The following is a 23,310-nucleotide window of genomic DNA, read 5'->3' on the forward strand; positions in this document are numbered from 1 at the left end:
AAACAAAAATTTAAGTTCGTACAAAAAAAGTATGAGTAATCTTGTCGCAAACGCGAAGCTCGACGATGAGCGTCAAGTTACATCTGTTTCTCTTGAAATAGAGAACATAGAGTTACAAGCCACTGTTGACAGTCAAGGAGAATTAATTACCAGAATTACTGAAGATCTCAATAATGTACAACGAGCACGTGATTATACTTCAGAAATTGAAATTATGGGTCGAGAACAAATATGCATGGACCTTAAGGAGCAACTGGAAGGAAAAGAGTTAACAATTCAACATTTGAAAAATGAACTCGCATCCTCACAAACAATTACTGAAGAGGTTTACAAAAAGTACCAAAGGTTTGGAAATTTTCATATTTTGTTATTAACTCCGTAATTGCCAGTTTCTTCACCAAATTTTAAAAAAAATGTGCAGGCATCGGGCTTTTTTTTTTTTTCGCAAAATTGAAGTCTTAAGAATATGATATAAAAATAATTATCGTTATTAATTTTTTTTTTCTTATTATGAGTGTTCAATTATGATATTAAAACCCTGGTTACAAAAAATCTCCAAATTTTGCCCCCTCCCCCCCCTTTGTAACAATTTTATTGAAGAATTTTGAATAAATTTTTCACCAATCAAACTATATCAAGCAACAAAAAATTCCGAATTCACTTTAACAAATATTATACAACAAAACACATTTTTAAACCAAATTTTAAAAAATATTTCTTTTAGGACTATTAGAGAATTTTTAGAACAAACTTCATCACTTAACTGTTAATCTAGTACCGAGGTCTCTTTTAATAGTTTTTAAGCATAAATCAAAGTCGCATCGTTTTGAATTTAGTTAACATTAGATATTAATTTACTTGTGCTTTATAATCGCAACGAATATAAACGGAAACTCCAAAATTATTAAAGAATTCCAAAAATATTAACATTAACAAAAAATACTGGCTTAAATTAGCTAAAAATGACAGGAACAATAAAACAAACCTATAATTTATTAACTTAAAAATTTTTTGTAAAATTGTTAAATTAGACCATTATTTGTACCGGTTTTCTATTAGAATAAATTGAAAAACAAGCTGAATGTACTTTAAAAAATATTTTAAATTGAAAAAAGGAACACAAGCGTGTTTTTGTTGTTGTTGTTGTTGTTTTGATTTTTTACCCCCTTTATTTACAAAATCAAAATAAATAATTAATTAACGCCGAAGGAAAAATATTCGGTTTTCGAAAATTACGTTAAAGATCTAATAATTTTTTGCGGGGGATCAAAATTTAAATATTAACACAAATTTTAATCTATTAAACAACTTTTAAAATAATTTTTTAAAGTAAATGCTTCTGAAAAAATATATATAAAAACCGAACAATATAAACTTTTGATCGGCATAAGTTTACTTAAATGTTAAAATTGCTCTAGACAATTTACATAAATTTTGTTCTGAATAAATAAATTTATTAATAAAATATATAAATTTATTCTATTTTTTATTTTACCTACTCTGCAGTCAAAAAGTCTCTTGTAGAATTTTGGAAACAAAACTTTTTAACTGATATGTTTGTTTTTTTAATGTCAAACTTAACATTTAATTTTAAAAAAGAATCTGCAAATCTTATTCAATCTTGAATAAAAATCATTAAAATGTCATAATCCACAAATAAATAAAGTAGTTGCGACGACACGTCAGCTTTTGCCTGACGTGCACTTAAATTGCACAAACCATTAAATAGATTTGCGATTAAGTATTCGACATTTTTTTACGTAAAATTATTCTCAAAATTTAGTAGAATATATAAACCTCAAACTTTTTTACTTTCTAATATATAAAATAAAAATTTATGATGTTTGATAAACATAATAGTTAAAAAACGCTTTTGCGTTAACAATATAGAGTATAAATGATAGATCATTTTGCATGGTAAAATGTATACTGTGATAAATGATGAATACTTTTGCGTGATAAATTGGCATAATAAATGTGTTGTGCGATAAATGAGTAACATCTTTTGAGTGAGATAAATGATGAATATATCTACGCTTTAATGTATTTATCCGATGAAATGACGGGTGTAAATAATGAATATATTTACAAGATAAATGTATTTAAGTAAAATATAATGAATGAGTGATGTGATAACCATGAATGAGTGATGAGATAAAACTTATAAACACATTTTTATGATAAAATGATAACTGATAATCGTATTTAGTTTATAATAATATTTAGTATAATATACAAGAAATAAATTATTTTATTTTAGAAACGAAACCATAAAAAAATATCTAAATAAATGTTTGGATTTCCTTAAATGTAATTAAATTTTAAAATTAAAAATTTTCGTTTTAAAAATTTAATCCTAAGTAAATGGATTTAAATACATTTTTAAACTTGTTTTTTTTTTTTTGTTTTTCATAATTTCGCAAGAGAAAAATAAACAAAACGTGAAACCAATGCAGTGGATTAGAAGCCCTTGCCCCCCCCCCCTCCTCATTAAAAAAATTGTGAAGGGACCCTAAATTTGCAAATAAGCTTCCAAATTGGAGGGGGGAGGGGTTGTAGGGTAGTCTGAAAACTAATATTAAATTAAAAAAGTATAAAATGATATTATTTTTAATGAAAAAAAAACAAATTTTTAAGATAAGACTTGAAATACTATTTTATAGAGAATAAAAAGTTTGAAATAATATATTTTTATAAAAGTTTTAGTTCTTGTTTTATAGAACTAAAAATTTTAAATTGTTTTTAATCGTTTGTCAACTAAAAATGTTAAGTATTAAAAAATATATAATTATTAAATATTAGTCGCTTTTGCGTGATTACAACCAAACCTTTTGGCAATGAGTTATAATCTTAAAAAAATACTTAACGTAAAAAAGTTAAACTTAGGGCATATTCGTCGTTAAGAGAATTTACGATATTACGATGATATTAAGAATATATATATAGATATATATATATATATATATATATATATATATATATATATATATATATATATATATATATATAGTACACGACTTCATCGAAATGCGAAAGACAAAGCCATTCGTCAGTTACAAACTGAAATACAAAACCTTCACGATTTATTGGAAACTGCTCAAAAGGAGAAATTGGTCTTTGTGGATAAAATGCGACAAATTCAAAATGAAAAAGCTGGCCTTGAATTTGATTATCAATGGATGGTTGAAAAAGTAATTATTTTTAAAATCACTTTTAGTTTTATTTTTAATCTCGTGTTTATTTTTCATTATACTTTTATTATTGTTATTGTAATTATATATATGTGTATTTTATACATATGTATATATATATATATATATATATATATATATATATATATATATATATATATATATATATATATATATATATATATATATATATATATATATATATATATATATACATATATATATATATATATATATATATATATATATATATATATATATATATATATATATACATATGTATAAAATATATAATTAATAGTTTTATAGTTATATTTGGTTAAATATTTTTTATTATGACTAATAATCTGTTTAATTTAGCTTAGAACTCATCAGGATGTAACCGATGGTCAAGTAACGAAAACCATTTCGTCAACAAAAATCAAGCGCACAACTACGACTCGAATTGATAAAAAACAAACCACCACTATTCAGCAATACGAGACAGATGAGCATATCAGTCCCGTAGATAAAAACTTTGAAAAACTGGAACAAGGTTGTTTTAACCAACCACTTTTAAAATAATTTTTTGTATCATTGCATCAGAGCCCGCAAATTTTTATGTGATGTCAAGGCAAAAAATGAGGCCCTTAATTCAATAGAACGCTCTTTTTAAAAAAATTAACATGTTTTTTACAATTAGACATTGTCCGCTGATCTTTCGCACCTATCCAATATCTCTTTTTTTTTGCAATATATAATCATTCCTTAATCTCATTTCTTGCCTCTGCAAACATGAAAACGGTAGCTTTGAGAAAAAATTGGAGTGAAATAAAATTCATGTTAAATTAAAGAAATATAAGTTAATGAACATAAAAACGTTGTTTATAAAAAAAAAACTATTTTCTAATTTTTTCACTTAATTGAGTCTGTGACTGAAACTCAAACTTTTTTAAAGGATTTACTAAAGCTATGAGCGCAAAAGATGAGGAGTTGATGAAAGAAAAGGAAGCGTTATTGACAGAGTTTAAAAAACTCCAAACGCAACTTAATGATCTGAAAAGAATCCATGAAAACTATTCGCGCGATTTAAAAGAAAAAAACGACTTAATTGGTTTACTCAAAGCTTCAAAAGAAGCGCTTTCTCGTGAGTTGGAAATGTTATCGCAGGAAAATCAAGAGCTAAGAGAAATCAATGAAAAACTAAACACTGACAACTATCAACTTCGTTCTGAACTAAGTTCTGCCAACAATCAAACATCTACAATACAAGTTCAGCTTGAAAATGCAACAAAACAACGAGACTATTTAAAAAACCAAATCGAGATCATAACCCAAAGCACTACAAAAGGTAAATATTTTTGTATATTTGTAACTCATATATTCCAATTTAAAACTTTATATCCCAACTTTAAAACACGTTTATTTTTTAAGAATGTAATATAAACTTACTGCGAAAAGAGCTTCGCACTATTATTGCAGTTAAAAACTAGGGTTAAAAAGTAAACGTTTTCAAAATGGTGACAAAAATTGTTAAAAGTAATATGACAAATTATTTTAAAATATGTTCAAAAAATTAATTAACAATATAACAAACAATTTATTCTTTTAGAGTCACAATTCATGGTTAACTTTTGAGCTATTGATAAACAAAAAAACAAAAAAACAAAAAAAAAAGAACCATAAAAACTTTCCAAAAAATTTATGTTTAGGGAAAGAAGATTTTCACAAAATAGAAGCCCAACTTCGAGATTACCAGAGAAAAATGGATTCTATGACCCACGATATAAACAGCAGAGATACGTTAGTAAAAAATTTGAAAAAGAAGATCACAACTTTAGAAGATGAATATGCAAGTCGTACAGCTGAATTGAATGCGTGTATAGTTACCAAAGATAGCTTGATGCAACAGAAAGCGGATGTTGAAAGGGAGCTAAAGGTATTTCTTTTTTTTTTATAATGAAGAATTCTACATTTAATTTTTTTTTTCAATTAAATAATAAAATTTTTAGGAAAGACACGACAGAATGTGTGAAGTTGAACAGGCGTACGAAGAAATGCAATTCAGGAAGACGACTCTTCAGCAAGAACTGACCGAACTGAAAAAGAATTTGAGTAGAATGAGTAGCGATGAAGATGCAACAATTCAGGCTAAGTCGCAGCTCAAGACTGAGGTAAAGATACAAAATATATATATAAGTTACAAAAATATTTTCAGTTTTTTATATTAGCATTTTTTGTAAGGTGGTTTATTTAGCAGTATTGCATAATTTGTTTTAGATTCTTGCCGCTCACAAAAGAATTTCACGTCTTGAAGCTGCGTACGAAGCCAGTCAACAAGAAAAACTTGAACTTCAACAAGAACTTGCTCCTGCAACTCAACGTTTGTTACTCATGCGTGGCGCATACGAGACTCTCCAGCAGAAAAAAGAAGTCTTACAATTCGATCTTATTTCTTCACAGAAACAAGCTGTCGAGCTTAAGGCTTACAACGATAGGTTGAAACAAGAACGAGCAGAAATCATGACAGAAGTAGAGTCTTGCAAACGACGTGTAGCCAAGAGTGATATTGAGTTAAAAGAAGCTTCAAAGCAAATGGCCATTTTTAAAAACAAGTTAGATGAGTGCAATCGACAGTTGAACGGTAGCCGAGACGAAGTCCTTAAAAAGCAACGCAAAGTTGAAGAACTACAATATAAATTGGAAGCTATAGCACGCGAAAATATTCAAAGGGATTCATTTTTTGAAAAGCTAAAGCAAGAGCGACGATTGTTTGAAGAGGAGCTTAAGTTTGTTACTAGTGATTTAGAAAAGTCTAAAGAGGAGGTTCGAAACCTGCAACAACATAATGATCGCCTTATTGAGGAAAATAAAAGTCTTCATGAAAGACTACTCAACATTGAAGGACTTGCGCAACAGGTAGGTTTAGTATATTTATATAAAAAAATACAGGTACAAGTGGCTTAAGTAGTTTTAAAGTAGGAAGCCCTCTAGACATTTTTTTATACCCCGTCTCCTTCATCTTATAAAATTCCCTTCCTAATCGAAATATTACATTTTATTTGAGACATAAAATCTTATATAAGTTTTTACAATTCAAAGTTTTGCAATTTAAATAAAATCAATCAATATAAGTTTAAACAAAAAAGTGCAATGAGCGATGTAGTGGGTAATTCAATGGGTGATGCAATGGCTGATGCAAATGTAGAAAATAAAATTTAAATACAACTAAATTAAAATTCAATAGAATTTAATGGAGTGTCGAAGTTGGAAATTACTCTCCTAAAAGCACCCCAATCTAAAAAACATAATAAAATAATAATAATCAATATGTTATAATGCTATATGATGTTAAGACTATAAACTATATTAAACTTCAATAACTTTTCCAGGCAAAAACCGAAAAAGAGCGTTTCTTAAGAGACTCAAACAATATGGAGATGTCTGTCGGCGAATTGAGAAACCTTAGTCATAAGTTGCAGGAAGATAAGGAAGATTGTGAACGAGAACTTTACATTCTCCAAAAAAAGAGCATAAAACTCGAGAAAGAACTCGAAAAGTTGGGTAGAGAGAACAGTGAGATGGCTCGCGAAATTAATGCCAATAGAACCCGTCACTTGCAGCATGATTCAGTAATTCAAGAATTTAAAAGAAAAGAGCAAGCTATGAAACAGCAACTAGATGATGCATTAAAACACAGAGAAGAGCTTAATCGGGTCAAAGCCATGGTTGTTGATTTACAAAAAAGACTTGATGCAACTCTTAAAGTAATAATTTATATGAACAGGATTAAAATCAATATATATATATATATATATATATATATATATATATATATATATATATATATATATATATATATATATATATATATATATATATATGCATATATATACTGTTTCTTTTTATATTTGTTTTTTAAATTATTAACATATTTCAAATATTGGTTTAAAAAAATACTTTTCATCAGGAAAATGAACAAAAAGATAACACGTGCAATCAGCTTAAAAACGAAAAGGAAAACTTTAAACGTGAAAATGAAAAGTTGCTTCGAGACATTGAAAGTTTCAAAACTACGTTTGATTCAATGTCACGAGATAAAGAACGATTGAACAAAGAATTGAGTGCATGTAACCGTCGATCTACCGATTTAGAAGTACTTATTAAACGTTTACAAGATGAGAACGATAGTTGCAAAAAGGCTTTGCAAACATATGAAGTACGAGTCCCAGGACTTGAAGAAGGGTTGCAAAAGCACAAGATAAACCAATCTGTTTATGCACAAGAGGCATCTGCTCTTAAGCAATCTAATACACGATTAGAAAAAGAACTGCAGTTGATGAAGGATCAGCACACCACCCTTCATTTGCATATCGGACAGTACGAAGACAAACAAGATGGTTAGTTATTTTCAGTAAAAAAAAAAGATTAACTTTTTATAAATATATTCATATAATTTTTTTTTTCTTTCTGAGAAAATGTAAAAAAAAATAGAAAATAATATTAGTTAACAAAAACTTAAAACAAAATGAGTTAATTGCTTTAAAGTTAGAAAAAAAGTTATTTGTTTTGTTAATTTTTTTTAATTTCTAAACCAAAATTTATTTTAGAAAAAAGATTTAGCTTAAAATAAATAATAAACAATTCTTTTTTTTTCTTTTAATATTTTAGCAATTTCTAATGACCTTAAAGCAGCATTAGGTCGAATATTTGAACTTGAAGCCTTGAATGAAATAGTTCAACGTGAAAATGAAGAACTAAAACGAAATGTAGATAACAAATACAGAATTCTTGAAGAACAACTTTTAACTGCAGACCACCTCAACACGGACTTGAAGAACCAACTAAATGAAGCACGTATGAGGTTAGTTGTTTTTAAAATATATATATATATATATTACTTTATTGCAATAAGCTATAAATTGATTCTTGTCAAAAAAAAATTAATCAAAAAATTTACAAATATGTTTTTTGTCTTTCAACTACATGTGTCCCATTGTTGTTATGTGGTGATACACAAGTTAAAAATGAAATCAACTTTGTAATAAAAAAGTTATAAAAATTTTGTGTGTTAAAGTTTTAAGACAAGCTAGAAAAAAGATTTCGATGGAGGCAATGGAACCGTCGTCTGTGTTTATGAATAGCTTTTATCTTTACTTTAAATTTAAAGTAAAGATAAAAGCTATTCATAAACATGGATTTAAATAGGAAGGAACAAACTCAAAAAATATATGCTATACCATTTTTTATAAGTTATTTTTAATTACTTTACTTTTCTTCTTTTGGGTTTATAATAGTTTTACACCAAATTTTCTGCTCTATTAAGAGCAAGGAACAATACTGTGTGTTTTTGATTAAAATTAAAATACTAGTATTGCATTAGATGATAATTAAAACTATTAAAAGTAACCAGAAAATAAAAGCTTGAAATAAATGGTGAAATTAACAAATTTGTCAAAAATAATATGCAAAGTTATTAAATAGTGTCAAAAATCATATGCAATGATCTGATACTTTGTCCAGATGTGACATTAGAAAATGTAACTAAGACGTAGCTGACAAATTAGCTGTTTTTCTCATCATTTTTGCAAATTTCAGCTTGTCAAAAGATTTTCCAACAAAAAAAATGTAGAAAACATTTTTTATAGGAAATAAAAGTTTTCTATCAGACAAAACTGTGATAACAAAACATTGAAAGATAACTACAGAACAATCTCAGTATTTACAGAACAATCTTAGTGTTTACAGAACAATTTCAGTGTTTAGTGTATTTTCTATAGCATTTTATGAATAGAGCAGCTAACTTTATAAATTATTGAAACCGAGCGAACTTCTCCTTTGTCTTCGAAAGAGAAGATGGCCTGACTTTAGTTTTTGGCCTCAACGATAATCGCAATAAATAATAATAATGCTTTTAGATAACTTTGAGGGAAACATGGAAACTAAAATGGATGCATGGGAACTAGCTGTTCATCTCGATTAACTGTTAGTTCCCATGCATTCTTTATTATTAAAATTTTATTTCTGGGGGCCCATTCCATAAAGTCTAAATGTATTATTAAATTTGACTTAAATATCCTCTGATCTTTAAATACATTATTATCTTTGTACAATTTATCAATCATAAAGTCATAGAAAATGTGTAACTACACAGCTAGACAAAAAAAAGAGAAATGCTAAGGCACTAGTAATTATAAAATTTGTTTAGGATGTTTTTGACTGCAACATTTTATGTTTTTATTTCTAAATTATATTACACAATTTAGATATAAAAAGCACACTGAAGACTATAGAACAATCCAAAGAGAATACCATGAACTACAAACAAGATGGGATGGAAGCAGCAATGATGCCGCTGGTAAAGACAGATTAATGGAACAACTACGTAATGACCTCAAAAACGCAAGAAATGAACTACAAGTAAGTTATTATGGAAAATTTTTAGTGTTTTAAAAAAATATATAACTGCGGCAAAAGATAATCAATTGTGTAAAAAAAGATAAAATTTGGATGGTTAGGGAGGGGAGGGTGAGCAAAGCGGACATAACCTTTTCAATTTGAATTAACAATATAAAACAACTTTATATTTTATACTCTATTAAATAACAAATGTTTTAGGTTTTTTGTCCAAAGTTTTTCATTTGTCCTCTTGAATTTTAAGCAATGGTCGTAATTTTTTTTAAGCGATAAAGTAAAGAGTACCTAAAAGTTTAAGCTTCCTTCCTTACTAAATTCATTTAATTGGCAGGTGCTGGCATTGAAACTCTTGGTTTGGAGCCAGAAATTTAACACGGCTGCTTTTTGTTTCTCTTTGTTTTAGTTTCTACTATATTCTTTAAAATTGCTCAAGTTTTCGAACTCTTTTTAGAATTTTTTTATTGCAAACTTAGTTTTCTAGCTTTTATATATTTTATTTTTTATCACAGTATGTCTTTAAATAGTATCTATCTTTCCTTTAATTGAAAAAGTTAAATATTTTGGCGTTCATTGTTTTTGAATGCTAAAAGATTATTCTATGGAATTTAAAATTGATAGATGAATATAAATTTAGTAAAGAATAGGAAAATTTATTAACATGTTGCTCTCACGTTTGGGAGAAGGGCTTCGTATATTGGGGCTTTTTTGTTCTCTGGTTCCATTTGTTATACTTTTTTGCAAATCATCTTTATTTGAAATAAGTAAAAGTATATAAATATTTAGAGTTTGCTTCATTTCTCAAAGTTAGTTTTATCGCTAAAGAAAAAAAAAAAAAATACTTATATATATATATATATATATATATATATATATATATATATATATATATATATATATATATATATATAGATATACATATATATATTTCAAGGTTGCCTTACATGACGCCGAAAACTACAAGTCACTAGTCGAAAGAATCCAGGAAGAGCACCACGAATTAGCAAACGAACTTAATGATCACAAACAACGTTGTTATGAATTGGAAGGTTTATACAAATCAAGCGAAGAAGAAAAGGTAAAATGTGTTTTTTATGCATGGCTTCATTTGTTATTGAAAATTTAATTATAATGACCATTGGAAAAATGTTTTTAAATGTAACAATACTATACTTCATAAATTTTTTTTAGGATAAAATATTACGTGATGTGACCGATTGGAAGAGTCGGTGCACTGATACGGAAACAGATTTTCAGGTGTTTCAACGTGACTCTGATAAAGAAATACGTGGATTCAAAGCTAAGATTGCAAAATTGGAAGCTCACACTGATATGGTAATTAAAGATCGTGATTATACTAATGATCAATTAGAAGCTGAAAGAGCTCAATCACAGAAATACAAGGAAGAATTTGAACGCGTGCAACGTGAATATTTAGAACATCAAAAGGTATGCGAGCGATATGCGGATCAAATATTGGAAAGAGATAAAATCATTGAAGATTTGCGAAATAAGCTTTACAAGATGGAGGTTGATATGGATATCTTTAAAGAACAATTAAGTAAAGCGCAAACTGCTGAACAGATCGCGTTACAAAAAAAAGAGAAAATTGAAAAGAAATTGAATGCATCTGAAGCAAAAGTAAAGGATTTGTCAGACCAAAACGAATCTCTCAAAAATCGCATTATTGAGTTGGAGCGACAAAATAATGCATTGGAAACGCAAGTAGATGATCTTCTTAAAGAAATCAAAGCGTTAAAAGATAGAATAAAAGATCTTGATGATGTAATTAGAGATTCTCGAAATAAAATTATTTATTTGGAAACAGAAATAAATTCAATTCAACATTTGCTTAATGATAGAGATGCAACAATTGCAAAACTTCAAAGTGACTTGGACAATGCACATGATCAAATTAACTCTTTCCGAAAACACATTAGTGAGCTGGAAACTACTCTTGACCTGCTTGAACAAGAAAAAGATGATTTACAATTACAACTTAACAACTCAGAAAGACAAAAAGATGAGCTTAAAAACAACCTTGATAAAGTTGTTCAAGAGGCTCAATTAATTGAGTCTGAACTATCAGCGTTGAAACAAAAGCTTGCAAAAATTGAGCCACAACTTCGTGCAGCAAACAAACAACGCGATGAATATAAAAACAACAACGATCATCTAAAGAAAAAGCTGCAAGAAACTAAAGACGAGCTTTCAAAAACTCAGCGTCAGCTGACAGATACCCAGCGAGCTTCTGATAGCCTTAGAAAAGAATTAAGACAAAAAAATCAACTACTTGATGAGATGCGTGCAAAAATAGCTACTTTAACCGGACAGTTGCAAAGCGCACGTGATGAGTTGGTTCATAAAAATCAAGAGTTTGATTCTCTTTCAGATGATTATAGAAGTCTTCAAGAAGAACTTATTCGATTGCGACAAAGAGTTGGTGACTTGGAATCTGCCAATCAGATGCTTGCTGTCGAAAAAGATCGCTTAAAAGAAGAGCTTATTGCTTTTAATAACAAATACGATGATCTCAAAAATAAGTTTGAAAAGTCTGAATACAATCGCTTAGAAGCGCAAAGACAAGCTCTAGCTTATGAGCAACGTTTAGCAAAGCTTGAACCTCAACTTCAATCCATTTTGAGAGAAAATTCAGAACTTCATCTACAAGTTGATAAGTTTGCAGAAGAACTTAGAATTGCTTTAGAAGAAAATAGACATTTAAATCGCGATATTGAAGAGTTGTATCGCGATCGAAATGAGAAGTTAAAGCAAATCTATGAAAGAGATATTATTATTGAGCAATTACGTGCAAAAATTGATCTTTTGGAAAACGAAAATAATATCTTGAAACAGGAAAATGATCGATTGAGAGGAACTAATGACGCTTTGGAAAATGAAAAACGATCATTACAAGGAAAACTAAATTTAGCAAACAATAGAGTTAAAGAACTTGAAGATCAACTTGAAGCAGCAAAAAGAGCTAAAGAAGACTTACAAGCTTCTTTGTATGAATTACAGAAAAAGTATGTGACCTTGGAAACAGCTCACATGAAATGTTCTGATCGTGAAAAAGAACTTTTAAAACAAATTTCTGACTTAAAACAAAAGCTGCAAGCTCTTGAAGATGCACTTAATGATGAAAAACTTAAAAACAAACAGCTAGAAGCAGAAAATATTCATAATCAAGAGCAAATAAGGGATTTAGAAGCTTTAATTGATAGTCTTCGACAAAAAATTTCCGATGATGAAAAAGAAATCGAGAGACTAAAAGCTGAAAACGATAACTTAAGACACCAACTGATGGCTGCTAAAAAACATATTGATGATTTAGAGAATCAAATTGCTATTCTTGAACAAGAAAAGAATTATTTGATAGAGGAAAATGATAGACTAAGACAGGAAGTTAATCGATTAGAAAGTGAACTGGACAACCTGATCAAACAAAAAAATAACCTTGCAAATCAGTTAGAGGATGCTAGAAAAGATTTAATGAGATACAAAGAAATAATACTAAAGCTTGAAGGTCAAATAAGGGATCTTCAGAGAACTGTTGAATCATTACAACAAGAAATATTCAGAAAAGACCGCATTATTGAAAAGATGGATGTTAAGACACACACGTACGAAGTTGAAATTGAAAACTTGAAAAATGAAATTATCAATCGCGAAGTTTTAGTAGAAAGCTTAGATGGTACGCGACAAGATTTTGAAATACAAATTAGAAATTACAATGTTCGAATTGAGTCTCTGGAAATAAGAATTGAAAAGCTTGTCGTAGAAAAGTCAGAGCTTGAACGTAACTATCAAAACGCAGTAAATCGTGCTAATAGCTTAGAATCGCAGTGTCAAGTTTTGCACAAAGAACGAAGTGATTTTAAAAACGACGTTGAGCGACAGTTTGACGACATTCGTGTTGAAAAAGAAGAGTTTTCACGTTGTCAATCTGAACTTCGCGAAGTAATAAAAACTGTCGAGATCTATCATCAAGAAATTATTGAGAAAACTACCATAATTGAAAAAATTACGATCATCCGACAAGAAGCAGAAAAAGAAAGAGATAATATCAAAAAAGAATGCAACCAACTAAAAGTAGAATATAACAAACTTAAAGATGGAGTAAAAAGAAATCAAAATGAGCTTCAAGCTCAAATTGCTAAAAATACAAAAATTGAGAAGACTATCATTACTTTGAAATCTGAAAAAGACAACTTTAGATTGAAAGCTGATGCGGCCCATAAGCAATTAGTTGTAATTGAAACGCAATTAAAAAGAAGTACTGAACGAGAAAACAGACTTCATGGAGAGCTTGATACTTTGACAAATAAATACAACCAGTTAGAAACAAGCTACCAGGAGCTTCTTAAACAAAAGAATGACTTGAATACCAAATTTAAAGATCTCCAGGGCAAATACCGTGATTTGGAAACAAAATACAACAAAAGCTTAGCGCTCAACAATGATCTAAAAGCCCAACTGAAAGATGCACTTAATACCATAGCAGATCTCAAGTCACAATTAGAAAAAGAAATAAACGATAACAGAGATCTAAGAGATAACTTTGATTCATTAAAAAATCAATTCGACAAACTTAAAGACGATTACCAACGCATTGAACGAGATTTAGCGGATTACAAGTTCAAGTATGCCGATGCAACAAAAGAAATCGCTGAAAAGAAAAATATTATTGATGATCTGACAGCTAAAGTAGTAAATTTGGAAAAACAAGTTGCTAACTACAAACAGATGGTTAATCAGCTTAGAATAGACTATGAAAGAAGTACTAGAGAACAAAATCGTTTACAAGAAGAAATAATTAAGATGCAAGGAACTGTATCCGAACTCGAGAATAAATTACAAAAAGCCGAACTGGAAAATGATAAACTTAAAAAGGAGTTAAACGAAGTTTTAGCTAAACTCTATCTAATGGAAGATGAAATAGAAGATTTAAGGGCTAAGCTTCAAGACGCCCAGGCAGAAAATAGAGAACTTCGCCATGATAATATTCAGCTCAAAGAAGAAAATCAAAATATCCATAAGGAACTTGAAGACACCAATCTTGAAAACAAAAGAGTCAATGAAGAACTTAGAAAGAGAGATGAGCTGATTGCTCAACTTCGAAGAACTCGACAAGAAATTGAAAACGAGTTAGAACTCCTTAAACAAGATCTTACCGATAAAGAAAAAGAAATTGATGATCTATTTGCAAAGATTCAGGATCTAGAAAATACTTTACAAGGTCTTAACACTAAATTAGCTGAAGTAGAACCAGCTTACGAGGCTGCCCGTGATAAAATTAAGAGGCAGGAAGCAGGAATTGAAGAACTAAAAAATAAAATTACTGATCTGGAATCCGCGCTTAAACAATCAATGGAGAATGAGAATGAATACAAAAATCGTTATGAGCTCGCCCAATCAAAACTAAGTAAAATTACGCAATTTTTCGAGGATGAAAAACAAAAGGTTCATGAACTGGAAAAGAAACTAGAAAAATTAAAAGGTGAGAATGACGCTCTTACTTTGCAGAACGAGCAATTCAACTCGTTGAACGAGAAACTAGAAAAAGAGAACATGCAGTTAAATAAAAATATTGAAGACATTCAACATCTTCTTGATCAGCTCCAAAAACAAAAAACCAGAGCAGAAAAAGAGTTAGAAGTTGTCGTTAACAACTTGGAAAAAATGAGGAATGATTTCAATATAAATAATCGCGAGTTAAGCGAAAAGACAAGACTTCTAGACGGCTTAAGTAAAAAATGCGACGATATTGAAAGTGCGATTGAAAAATTAAAAATGGAAAAGGCTACGCTAGAGAAAGAGAACGAAGCGTTAAACCTTTCGTTAAACAATTTGCATGCAATGAGCGATGCAATCCAACGCAGAAAAGAAGAAGTGGAAAGAGAGTACTTTGAAGCGAGAAAGAAAATCACTGAGCTTGAAAATTTATTAAACGCAGCAATAGACGACAAAAATGACTTAACAAAACATTTGAATGATGAGTTAAAAAAAAATGGTTTAATGGAAGCCGAAATTCGAAAACTACGTCAAAATGATGCTCAATTGCAGGGCGAAATTAGCGAATCAAAAGCTAGAATTCATCGTTTAAAACTTGAGAACGGCAATCTGAAAAATGCAAACGCTGAGCTAAAGAGAACCATAGATAGGCTAAACAGAGAAAATACAGAACATCAAATTGCTATTAATGGGCTAAACGGTCAGCTAAAAACAATTGAAGGTCAAGCTAATTCGCTGAGAAAAGATTTACAAGATACCAAAAATACTAACAATAAACTACAAAAGACAATAAAAGATCTAGAACAAGAATTAGATAGATTAAAGGCCCGAGGTATTTCAAACGACCTATTAATTGAAACATTGCGTGACGAGAAAGAAAGATTACAAGCAAACTTGTCAGCTGTTGAAGCTAACTACGGTGAACTAAGGGATAAGTACAATAATTTATTACGAGACTACGGCCTTTTAAAAGATGAACACGCCTTCAACGAAAAAAGAATTAAAGATCTTGAAATAATGATAACAAATTTGAATGGAGAAAACGAACGTTCAAAAATGTTAATAGCACAGTTAAGAAAACAGATTGATGGTTATGAACATGAAATCCAAGGGTTGAGAAGAGAAAAAATGAAGTTGGAACAAGTTTCTGATATAGAAATTAAAATTTCAAAAGCTCCTGAAGTCGATGCAGTAGATAATAATGCTGCCCTCCGTAATATAGATGAACTACGCAAGCAGCTTGAAAATTCAGAGATTGCAAAAGCCGCGGCTGAAAATGAAAGAGATGCTTTGCTCAAAGAGCATGTTAGTCTACATAAGAAGATTACAAAACTAGAAGTGATCATTGAATCAATTTCAAGCAAACGTGAAGAATACAAGCAAGCCGTGGCTGCTATGGAAAGAAAAGTCAAAGAGTTGGAAGGTATTAACAACCGATTGACTGACCGAGAAAAAGAACTGCAGTCTGAGCTACTTAATGCACACAAAGAAATGACAAATCTTCAACAAGAAGTAATTGTTTTAAAAGTGAAGTTGAGCAAAAGTGAAGGAGATCGAAGCAGCTTAGAAGGCAAAGTTCAAAAATACTTCAATGAAATTAACGATCTTCATCAAAAACTTGCAGAAGTGCAGTCAACCATTGAGGAAAAAGATGCTGTAATCCAAAATCTGCGTGAGGAACTGAACTCAGAACGTAAAAACTACGCTCAACTTGAATCTGAAATTGAAATACTGAGAGATGAGCATGATAAGCTTCAGATGCAAATTTCAAATCTACAACGCAAAGCTGAAGAATATGAAAGAGTTATTCACGATAACGAAATAAAGTATTCACAACTTATGCGACAACTCGACGAGCAAAATGCTAGAGGTAAACGTCTTCGAGACGAAAATGCAGAACTTCATCGTAGCATTGGTGAAAAAGAACAAATAATAGAGCGCTACAAACAAGAGGTAAACGAGAAACAATCACTTTTAGATAAATTAACAAATGAAAAAAATAAATTAGAAAACGAGTTGGAAGGACTTAAACAAGAACTTGGAGCCATCAAAAATGATCGTGAAAAATTGCGGCTAGATAACAGGACCCAAAAACAAGATAACCAAACCTTGCAATTAAAAATAATGGAACTAGAATCAGAAAAAGATATATTAAAAGACCAAATTTCCCGCCTTTCTAAAGACATTGATAATTTAAGAAACAGTATGCAACAGATTAAAGATGAAAACAATCGATTAATTTCTGAGAACAAAAAGTTCAAACACGAAATTTCTTTAAACAACCGCAAAGCAGACATCCCGTCTGACTATGATTCGTTAAAAGACCAAAAAGAAAACCTGTTAAACCAACTAAAGGAGTTAACGAAAGAAAGCAATGATTTAAAAGGTAAGTGTGCTGCATTAAAAAGCAACAAAAAAGGTTTACTCAAGAAAATTGAAGACATTGAAGGCTATCTTGCGGATAAAGATTTAAGAATTCAAAAACTGGAAGCCGAAAAAGCAGATATTGAAAGAGACATTGATGCTGGAAAGAGCAAGATGAATAAACTTGAATGGGCTGCTGATAATCTTGAACGTGAGAAGAAAGAACTTCAAAATGAACTTGCTGAAATACATAAAAAACACAGCAAAATAGAGGGTGATTACTACATGGCGTGTGAAAAACGAGACGATCTGCAGAAGGAGTTGAACAATGCATTAGAAAAAATTAACCAACTCGAAGAAAATATAAAACGTCTTCAAAATCGTGAATCTAAATTGCATGCCGATATGTTAGAAGCTCAGAAAAAAGTTACAATACTTGAGCACGAAATTGCATCTGCAAAAGACAAAAATGATACTTTGCAACGAGCATTTAAACAAATTGAAGATAAGCAAAATACGTTAAATGGTGAACTTATGGCTGCAAGAAAAAGAATTTCCGAATTGGAAGCTTTCCAAGAAATTAGCGAAGATCTTAAAAAAGAGTTCCAAGGAGAAATTGATTCATTAAAGCGAAGATACAATGAGTTAAAAGAATCCAATCAAATTTTAAAACTAGAGAAAGAAGGACTTTTGCTAGAAATCCAAAACATCACAAGCAGAATCAGTAAATTTGAGAACAAACTAATGCAAGCTCAAAAAGAAAAAGAATATTTAGAAAGCCAATTAGAAGATGCCCGCCACAGAGCTACTATAGATCGTGAAGAAATTATGGGCTTGCAAAAGCAAATTTTAGATGGCCAACGAAAGTATGAATCGGCAGTTAAAGAAATTGCACATTTTAAGTCAACTACTGATGAGTTAAGAAGCAAAAACATAGCACTTTCTAACGAGTTTGAATCTTTCATGAGAGATTTAGAAAACAAACAGTACGAAGTTGATGCGTCAGAAAACGATAAAAAATCACTACGAGAAGAACTAGAGTTATCTAGAAAACGATATAGTGATCTGGAAGCTGAGTATCTTCACGTTCAGGAAGACAAAGAAAAAATCAGACAAGACATGATTGCATCACACTTATCTGTTTGTAAACTGAAAGAGAAATACGAAAATAGCTTGACAGACAAGAATAAGCTTAGAGATGAACTCACTGTTTTCCATCGAAAGATAACCGAGCTTACCTCTTCTTACGACACATGCCGATCGGAGCGTGAACGTTATAAGTTGGATTGTGAAAAATTCCAGGCCCAATATGATGCAATAAAAAATCAGCACGATGTATCCCAACACTCTGCTAACCAGACTAAGAACGATTTTGAATCTCTCAACAAAAAGAGTCAAAAAATTGAACAATCCTACATTGTTCTTGAACGTGAAAAAGATCGTTTGCAAAAAGAGCTTCTAGATACTCATCGTAAATCCGCAGACATTGCCCTTGCTTTACAGACATGTCAAGAAGAAAAACGATCTATAGAGTTCCAAGTTAAAGATTTAACTGATGAATTGGAAAAAGCTAGATCAGATATTGATTCGCAGAACTCCAAAATAAATTATCTTCAAGAAGAAATATTGATTCACCACAAACAATACGCAAAAATTGAGACAAATTATAACAGACTTGTTGAAAAAGAAGAAAGACTGGAAAAAGAACTTGAAGATGCCCGTGTTAATGTTTATAAGCTAGAATCTGAACTGTCCGATGTACTTAAGAAAAGCCAATATTTAGATTCGGAACTGCGTAAAGCTGAAGACCTGGTAAATAAACAAAAAGACAATAGCCAATTGTATTCTGAAGATACACAACGCATGCAAACTAAAATCCGTGAATTTGAGTCAAGGTTTTCTCAGCTAAAAGACGCTGAAGACGAAAACAAAACTTTAAAAGAGGATAACAATTTATTCAAATCCCAAATAACGCGCTTGGAGGTTGAAATACGTTCAGAACGTAGTAAGCACCAGGCACTTTCTGATCAATACGAGCAAGCTAAATTCAAGCACGAAAACCTTGATAAAGAAATTTCAGCGTTGCAGAAACAAATTCGTCTTGAAAAGGAAATGGCTGAAAAGAATATCAATGAATTAAAGAAGAGCGTTCAAGAAAAAGAGAGTGACGCTGAACGCCTTCGATCAAACGTCAGAAAGTTGGAAATAGAAATGAACGCCCTAAAAATCCAGGTAAATCAGACAAAAAGCGAATACGACGACATATCACGCACTCGACAGGTTATTGAGCAAGAACTTCAAAATATTTCGAAAAAACTTGCCAATTTTGAAATTACATTTATAACTGTTGAGGATGATAGCGAAAAAAAATATGTCGGTAAGTAATAAGTTATCTTTTAAACACAATAATTAAAATGTATATCAACTAACTCCTAATAATTATGTATTATCTTGAAATAGGTCTTAGTGATTACGAGAGATATTTGTCTGAAATCAACCGCGTGTTTACAAGAACCGAAAAGGAATTCCAACACCAGGATATGCGCCACAAGTATCTTGAAGACCAAAAAGAACAAGAGCGAAAAGGAAAATCAAATGCCCAAACTGAAATTGAAGATTTAAAGCGTCGGGTTGAAGTTTTGAAACGTGAAAAAGTAACGATGGAAAATGAGAAAAAAATTATGACCGAGTTAAATAACGATTGGGACTCCAAATACAAGAACCTTGCTAAAGAGTTCCATACTTCCCAAATTCGATGTGAAGAACTTCAAAAAGAGATCAACACATACAAATTTGAAATAAGCCAGTTTCAAAATCAAACTTCAACTATTGAAAAAAAATACAATGAATCGGGTCAGTCGATGAAAGACTTAGAAGCTCGATTAGAAGCCGCTCTTCGAAATACTGCTACGCTTAAAAATGAACTTAATGAGGAAAAATTACGACTAAAAGAAGCTAAAAAAGATAACGAAAAACAAGTTCGTGAACTTTACAAAACTATTGAGGAATATGGAAAAACAATTAAAGAAAAAGAAACAACTATTGAAGAAATGCGAAGCAAAAAAGGAAACAATGAACAAGAAAGTGATCAACTCAGATGGCAATTAAACAAGAGTAAAGACGATCTTAAAGAGGTAAAAAATTTAAAGGCTTGGAAGTAAATTTAGAAAAAAATAGAATTTAAAGAATAGATTAGAATAGATTAGTTGCACTTAACGTATTGTATTTTGAAATTCCCAAAAGTATTGCTATTAGATTTTAAGTATTATTTATAACATTTTACTCACGCTGAATCAGCGTTTGATTAATCGAGGCTAAAAGCTTAACTTTCACTTTGAGTTAAAACTTAATGTCTGAATAAGCATGTCCAGGAAAATGACTTTTAGACTTTAATGTAGTAATGAAGTTTTCACATATTACTACTAACAGTCATTTATTAAAGTATTGTTGTTATTGACATTTATATTATTGTTATTGGTATTAATATAACTGTTATTGATATTACTATTATTGTTATAATACCAATATGGTTATGTAATACAAATACAAACATTTTGAACCTTTTAGGTGCAAAAGGAGCGCGATCAACTCAAAGAAAAAATTCAACAAAATCAAACCGTCATAGCGAAACTTGAGAAATCAGCTGAAAAGTTCAAACACTTAAGAATTACCATTGAAGAAGAACACAGAATTGTTGTAGAAAAATATGTTAAAGAGATTAAAGAAATTACTATAAAGTTGACTAAGGTATTTTTATGGCTTAATATTTAATAACAATTACGATGGCATTTTATAATATTTTTTATCCGTGTTTACAGAAAGATCTAAAGTAGGATTAATTTTTTATAAAATCATTTTAGTAATTTGGCTGAAAATATTTAACTTGAAACTTTATTACTGTATAACAAAAATAATATTTAGGTAGAAAAAGAACTCCAAAAAGCAACAGAGTTAAACAAAAATGAAAACGATGAACGTTACAAACGTCTTCAGCATTTGTTACAAGATGAACGCGATGAATTCCGTCAAAAGTTACACGCTAAAGAACACGAAGTTGACTCTTACAAATTAATTGTTTCTCAAAAGCAGGAAAAAATACGCAAATTAAAAAGAACTATAGTTGATCTTGAAGCTCGCATTGCGCAACAATCTGCAACTCATTCGTCGTCTATGCTCATCTCAACAAAACCACACTTAAAACATGAGAGCAAGTATTTTCATGAAACTTCAGAAATCATAGTAGGGCAGCGAAGACAAGATATTCCCCATCAAGAGAGCAAGTACTTTCACGAAACTTCTGAAATTCATATAAGCAAACAACAAACAGCAAGTATCTCACAAGAAAGCAAGTATTACCGCGATACTGCACAAGTACAAGTTGTCCCAAAGCGAATTGAGAGTAAGAAATGATTCTTACTTTATAAGCACACACACGCACACCACGCACACGCACATTTAAATATATATGTGTATATATATATAAATATATAAATATATATATATATATATATATATATATATATATATATATATATATATATATATATATATATATATATATATACATATATACATATATACATATATTTACATATATATATATATATATTTATATATATATATATATATATATATATTTATATGTATATATATATATATATATATATATATATATATATATATATATATATATATATATATATATATATATATATATATATATATATATATATATATATATATATATATATATATATATATATATATATATATATATTCAGGCTCAGAAACTTCCATTTCAATTCCCCTTCAAACACCGTTCCGATCTCAGACGATAGTTGTTGCCGGTGACGAAGAGGTTCAAAAAGAAGAAAACCTTTTTAAAGAGCAACAGATAGTTATAAAAGACGAATCAAAAGTTTATCAAGAAGAGCAAAAAATTGTTAAAGAAGAACAGAAGATGACAACAACTACAACTGTCAAATCTTCTACTGTAATAAAACCAGCAACTCAACAGCAGAAACAGGAAGCTGTCACTGTCAGCAAAGGTGAAGGAAAGAGTAAGCAGCCTGCTATCACTGGAGTTACTATAAAAAAAACAAAGGATCAGCGTTAGAAATGCTTTAAATGAAGTTTATCAAAAACTAGTCGGAAACTGCGAATACATTTTATAAATATGACAATAAGATGTTTTTGGCATAAAGTCGGAAAATACTATTTGTTTTTTAAATAAAAAAACACAAAATTCTGCTTAGTTAGAAATCTTAATAATTTATGTGTGTAGATGAAAATTATATTCTACAGAATAAGATTTTTTTTTAATGAAATTTTTTAATGAAGTTCGAATGTATTCTTTTAATACGTATTTAAGTTTGTTTATATTTTTTTCCATATATGGTCATCTCAGAAATCCATATATAATGATTCTAGCGGAAAGTTTTACATAACTTTTTAAATTTTGTAGATTTTTAAAGTTTCTTTTGCAAGTATTTACATTGATTTTTATTCGTTTTAAGTTTTAATTACATTATTATAGTTCTATATCACAAACACACAAATTAACACGTGAACCATTTGTATTTAATTTTGGAAGCAATAAAAAAATTCACTTGGAGTTATATTATTTTTTCGTTATTAACTTTGAAGAAAAAGTCGATGTTTAATGTTTTATTTTAACTGATTTTTTTTTTGAGAAAAACAAGCCTTTGAAATATGTTAAGAGTTTAAAATGTTAAAAAAAAAAAAAATTCAAAAGCGTTAAACGCTTGTTAAGCCAAGTCAGTAATCGGATTAAAAATTGAGCTTTTAGTAACTAAACCATTAAAAACTTGTATGAAATATTAACACA

At 29.7% G+C, this 23,310-nt stretch overlaps 1 protein-coding gene across 1 annotated transcript in view; it reads left to right on the forward strand.

Moving 5' to 3' along the window:
* Positions 1–23,076, forward strand: part of LOC100201149 (golgin subfamily B member 1) — a 23,916-nt gene extending 840 nt beyond the window's left edge. The window contains exons 1-17 of the mRNA XM_065795525.1: positions 1–345; positions 3,011–3,191; positions 3,552–3,726; positions 4,129–4,521; positions 4,883–5,109; positions 5,183–5,344; positions 5,451–6,089; positions 6,563–6,937; positions 7,141–7,570; positions 7,842–8,034; positions 9,437–9,590; positions 10,519–10,662; positions 10,776–19,839; positions 19,923–20,596; positions 21,030–21,209; positions 21,384–21,861; positions 22,244–23,076. The exon at positions 1–345 is cut by the window's left edge and continues 840 nt beyond it. Coding sequence (XP_065651597.1) covers positions 32–345; positions 3,011–3,191; positions 3,552–3,726; positions 4,129–4,521; positions 4,883–5,109; positions 5,183–5,344; positions 5,451–6,089; positions 6,563–6,937; positions 7,141–7,570; positions 7,842–8,034; positions 9,437–9,590; positions 10,519–10,662; positions 10,776–19,839; positions 19,923–20,596; positions 21,030–21,209; positions 21,384–21,861; positions 22,244–22,578 — 14,118 coding nt within the window. The 5' untranslated portion in view covers positions 1–31 and the 3' untranslated portion in view covers positions 22,579–23,076. The remainder of the gene's footprint in view (positions 346–3,010; positions 3,192–3,551; positions 3,727–4,128; positions 4,522–4,882; positions 5,110–5,182; positions 5,345–5,450; positions 6,090–6,562; positions 6,938–7,140; positions 7,571–7,841; positions 8,035–9,436; positions 9,591–10,518; positions 10,663–10,775; positions 19,840–19,922; positions 20,597–21,029; positions 21,210–21,383; positions 21,862–22,243) is intronic.
* The last annotated feature ends 234 nt before the right edge of the window (positions 23,077–23,310 follow it).

Source organism: Hydra vulgaris, chromosome 04, assembly GCF_038396675.1.
Source record: "Hydra vulgaris chromosome 04, alternate assembly HydraT2T_AEP".
In the NCBI taxonomy this organism is placed as follows: Eukaryota; Metazoa; Cnidaria; class Hydrozoa; order Anthoathecata; family Hydridae; genus Hydra; species Hydra vulgaris.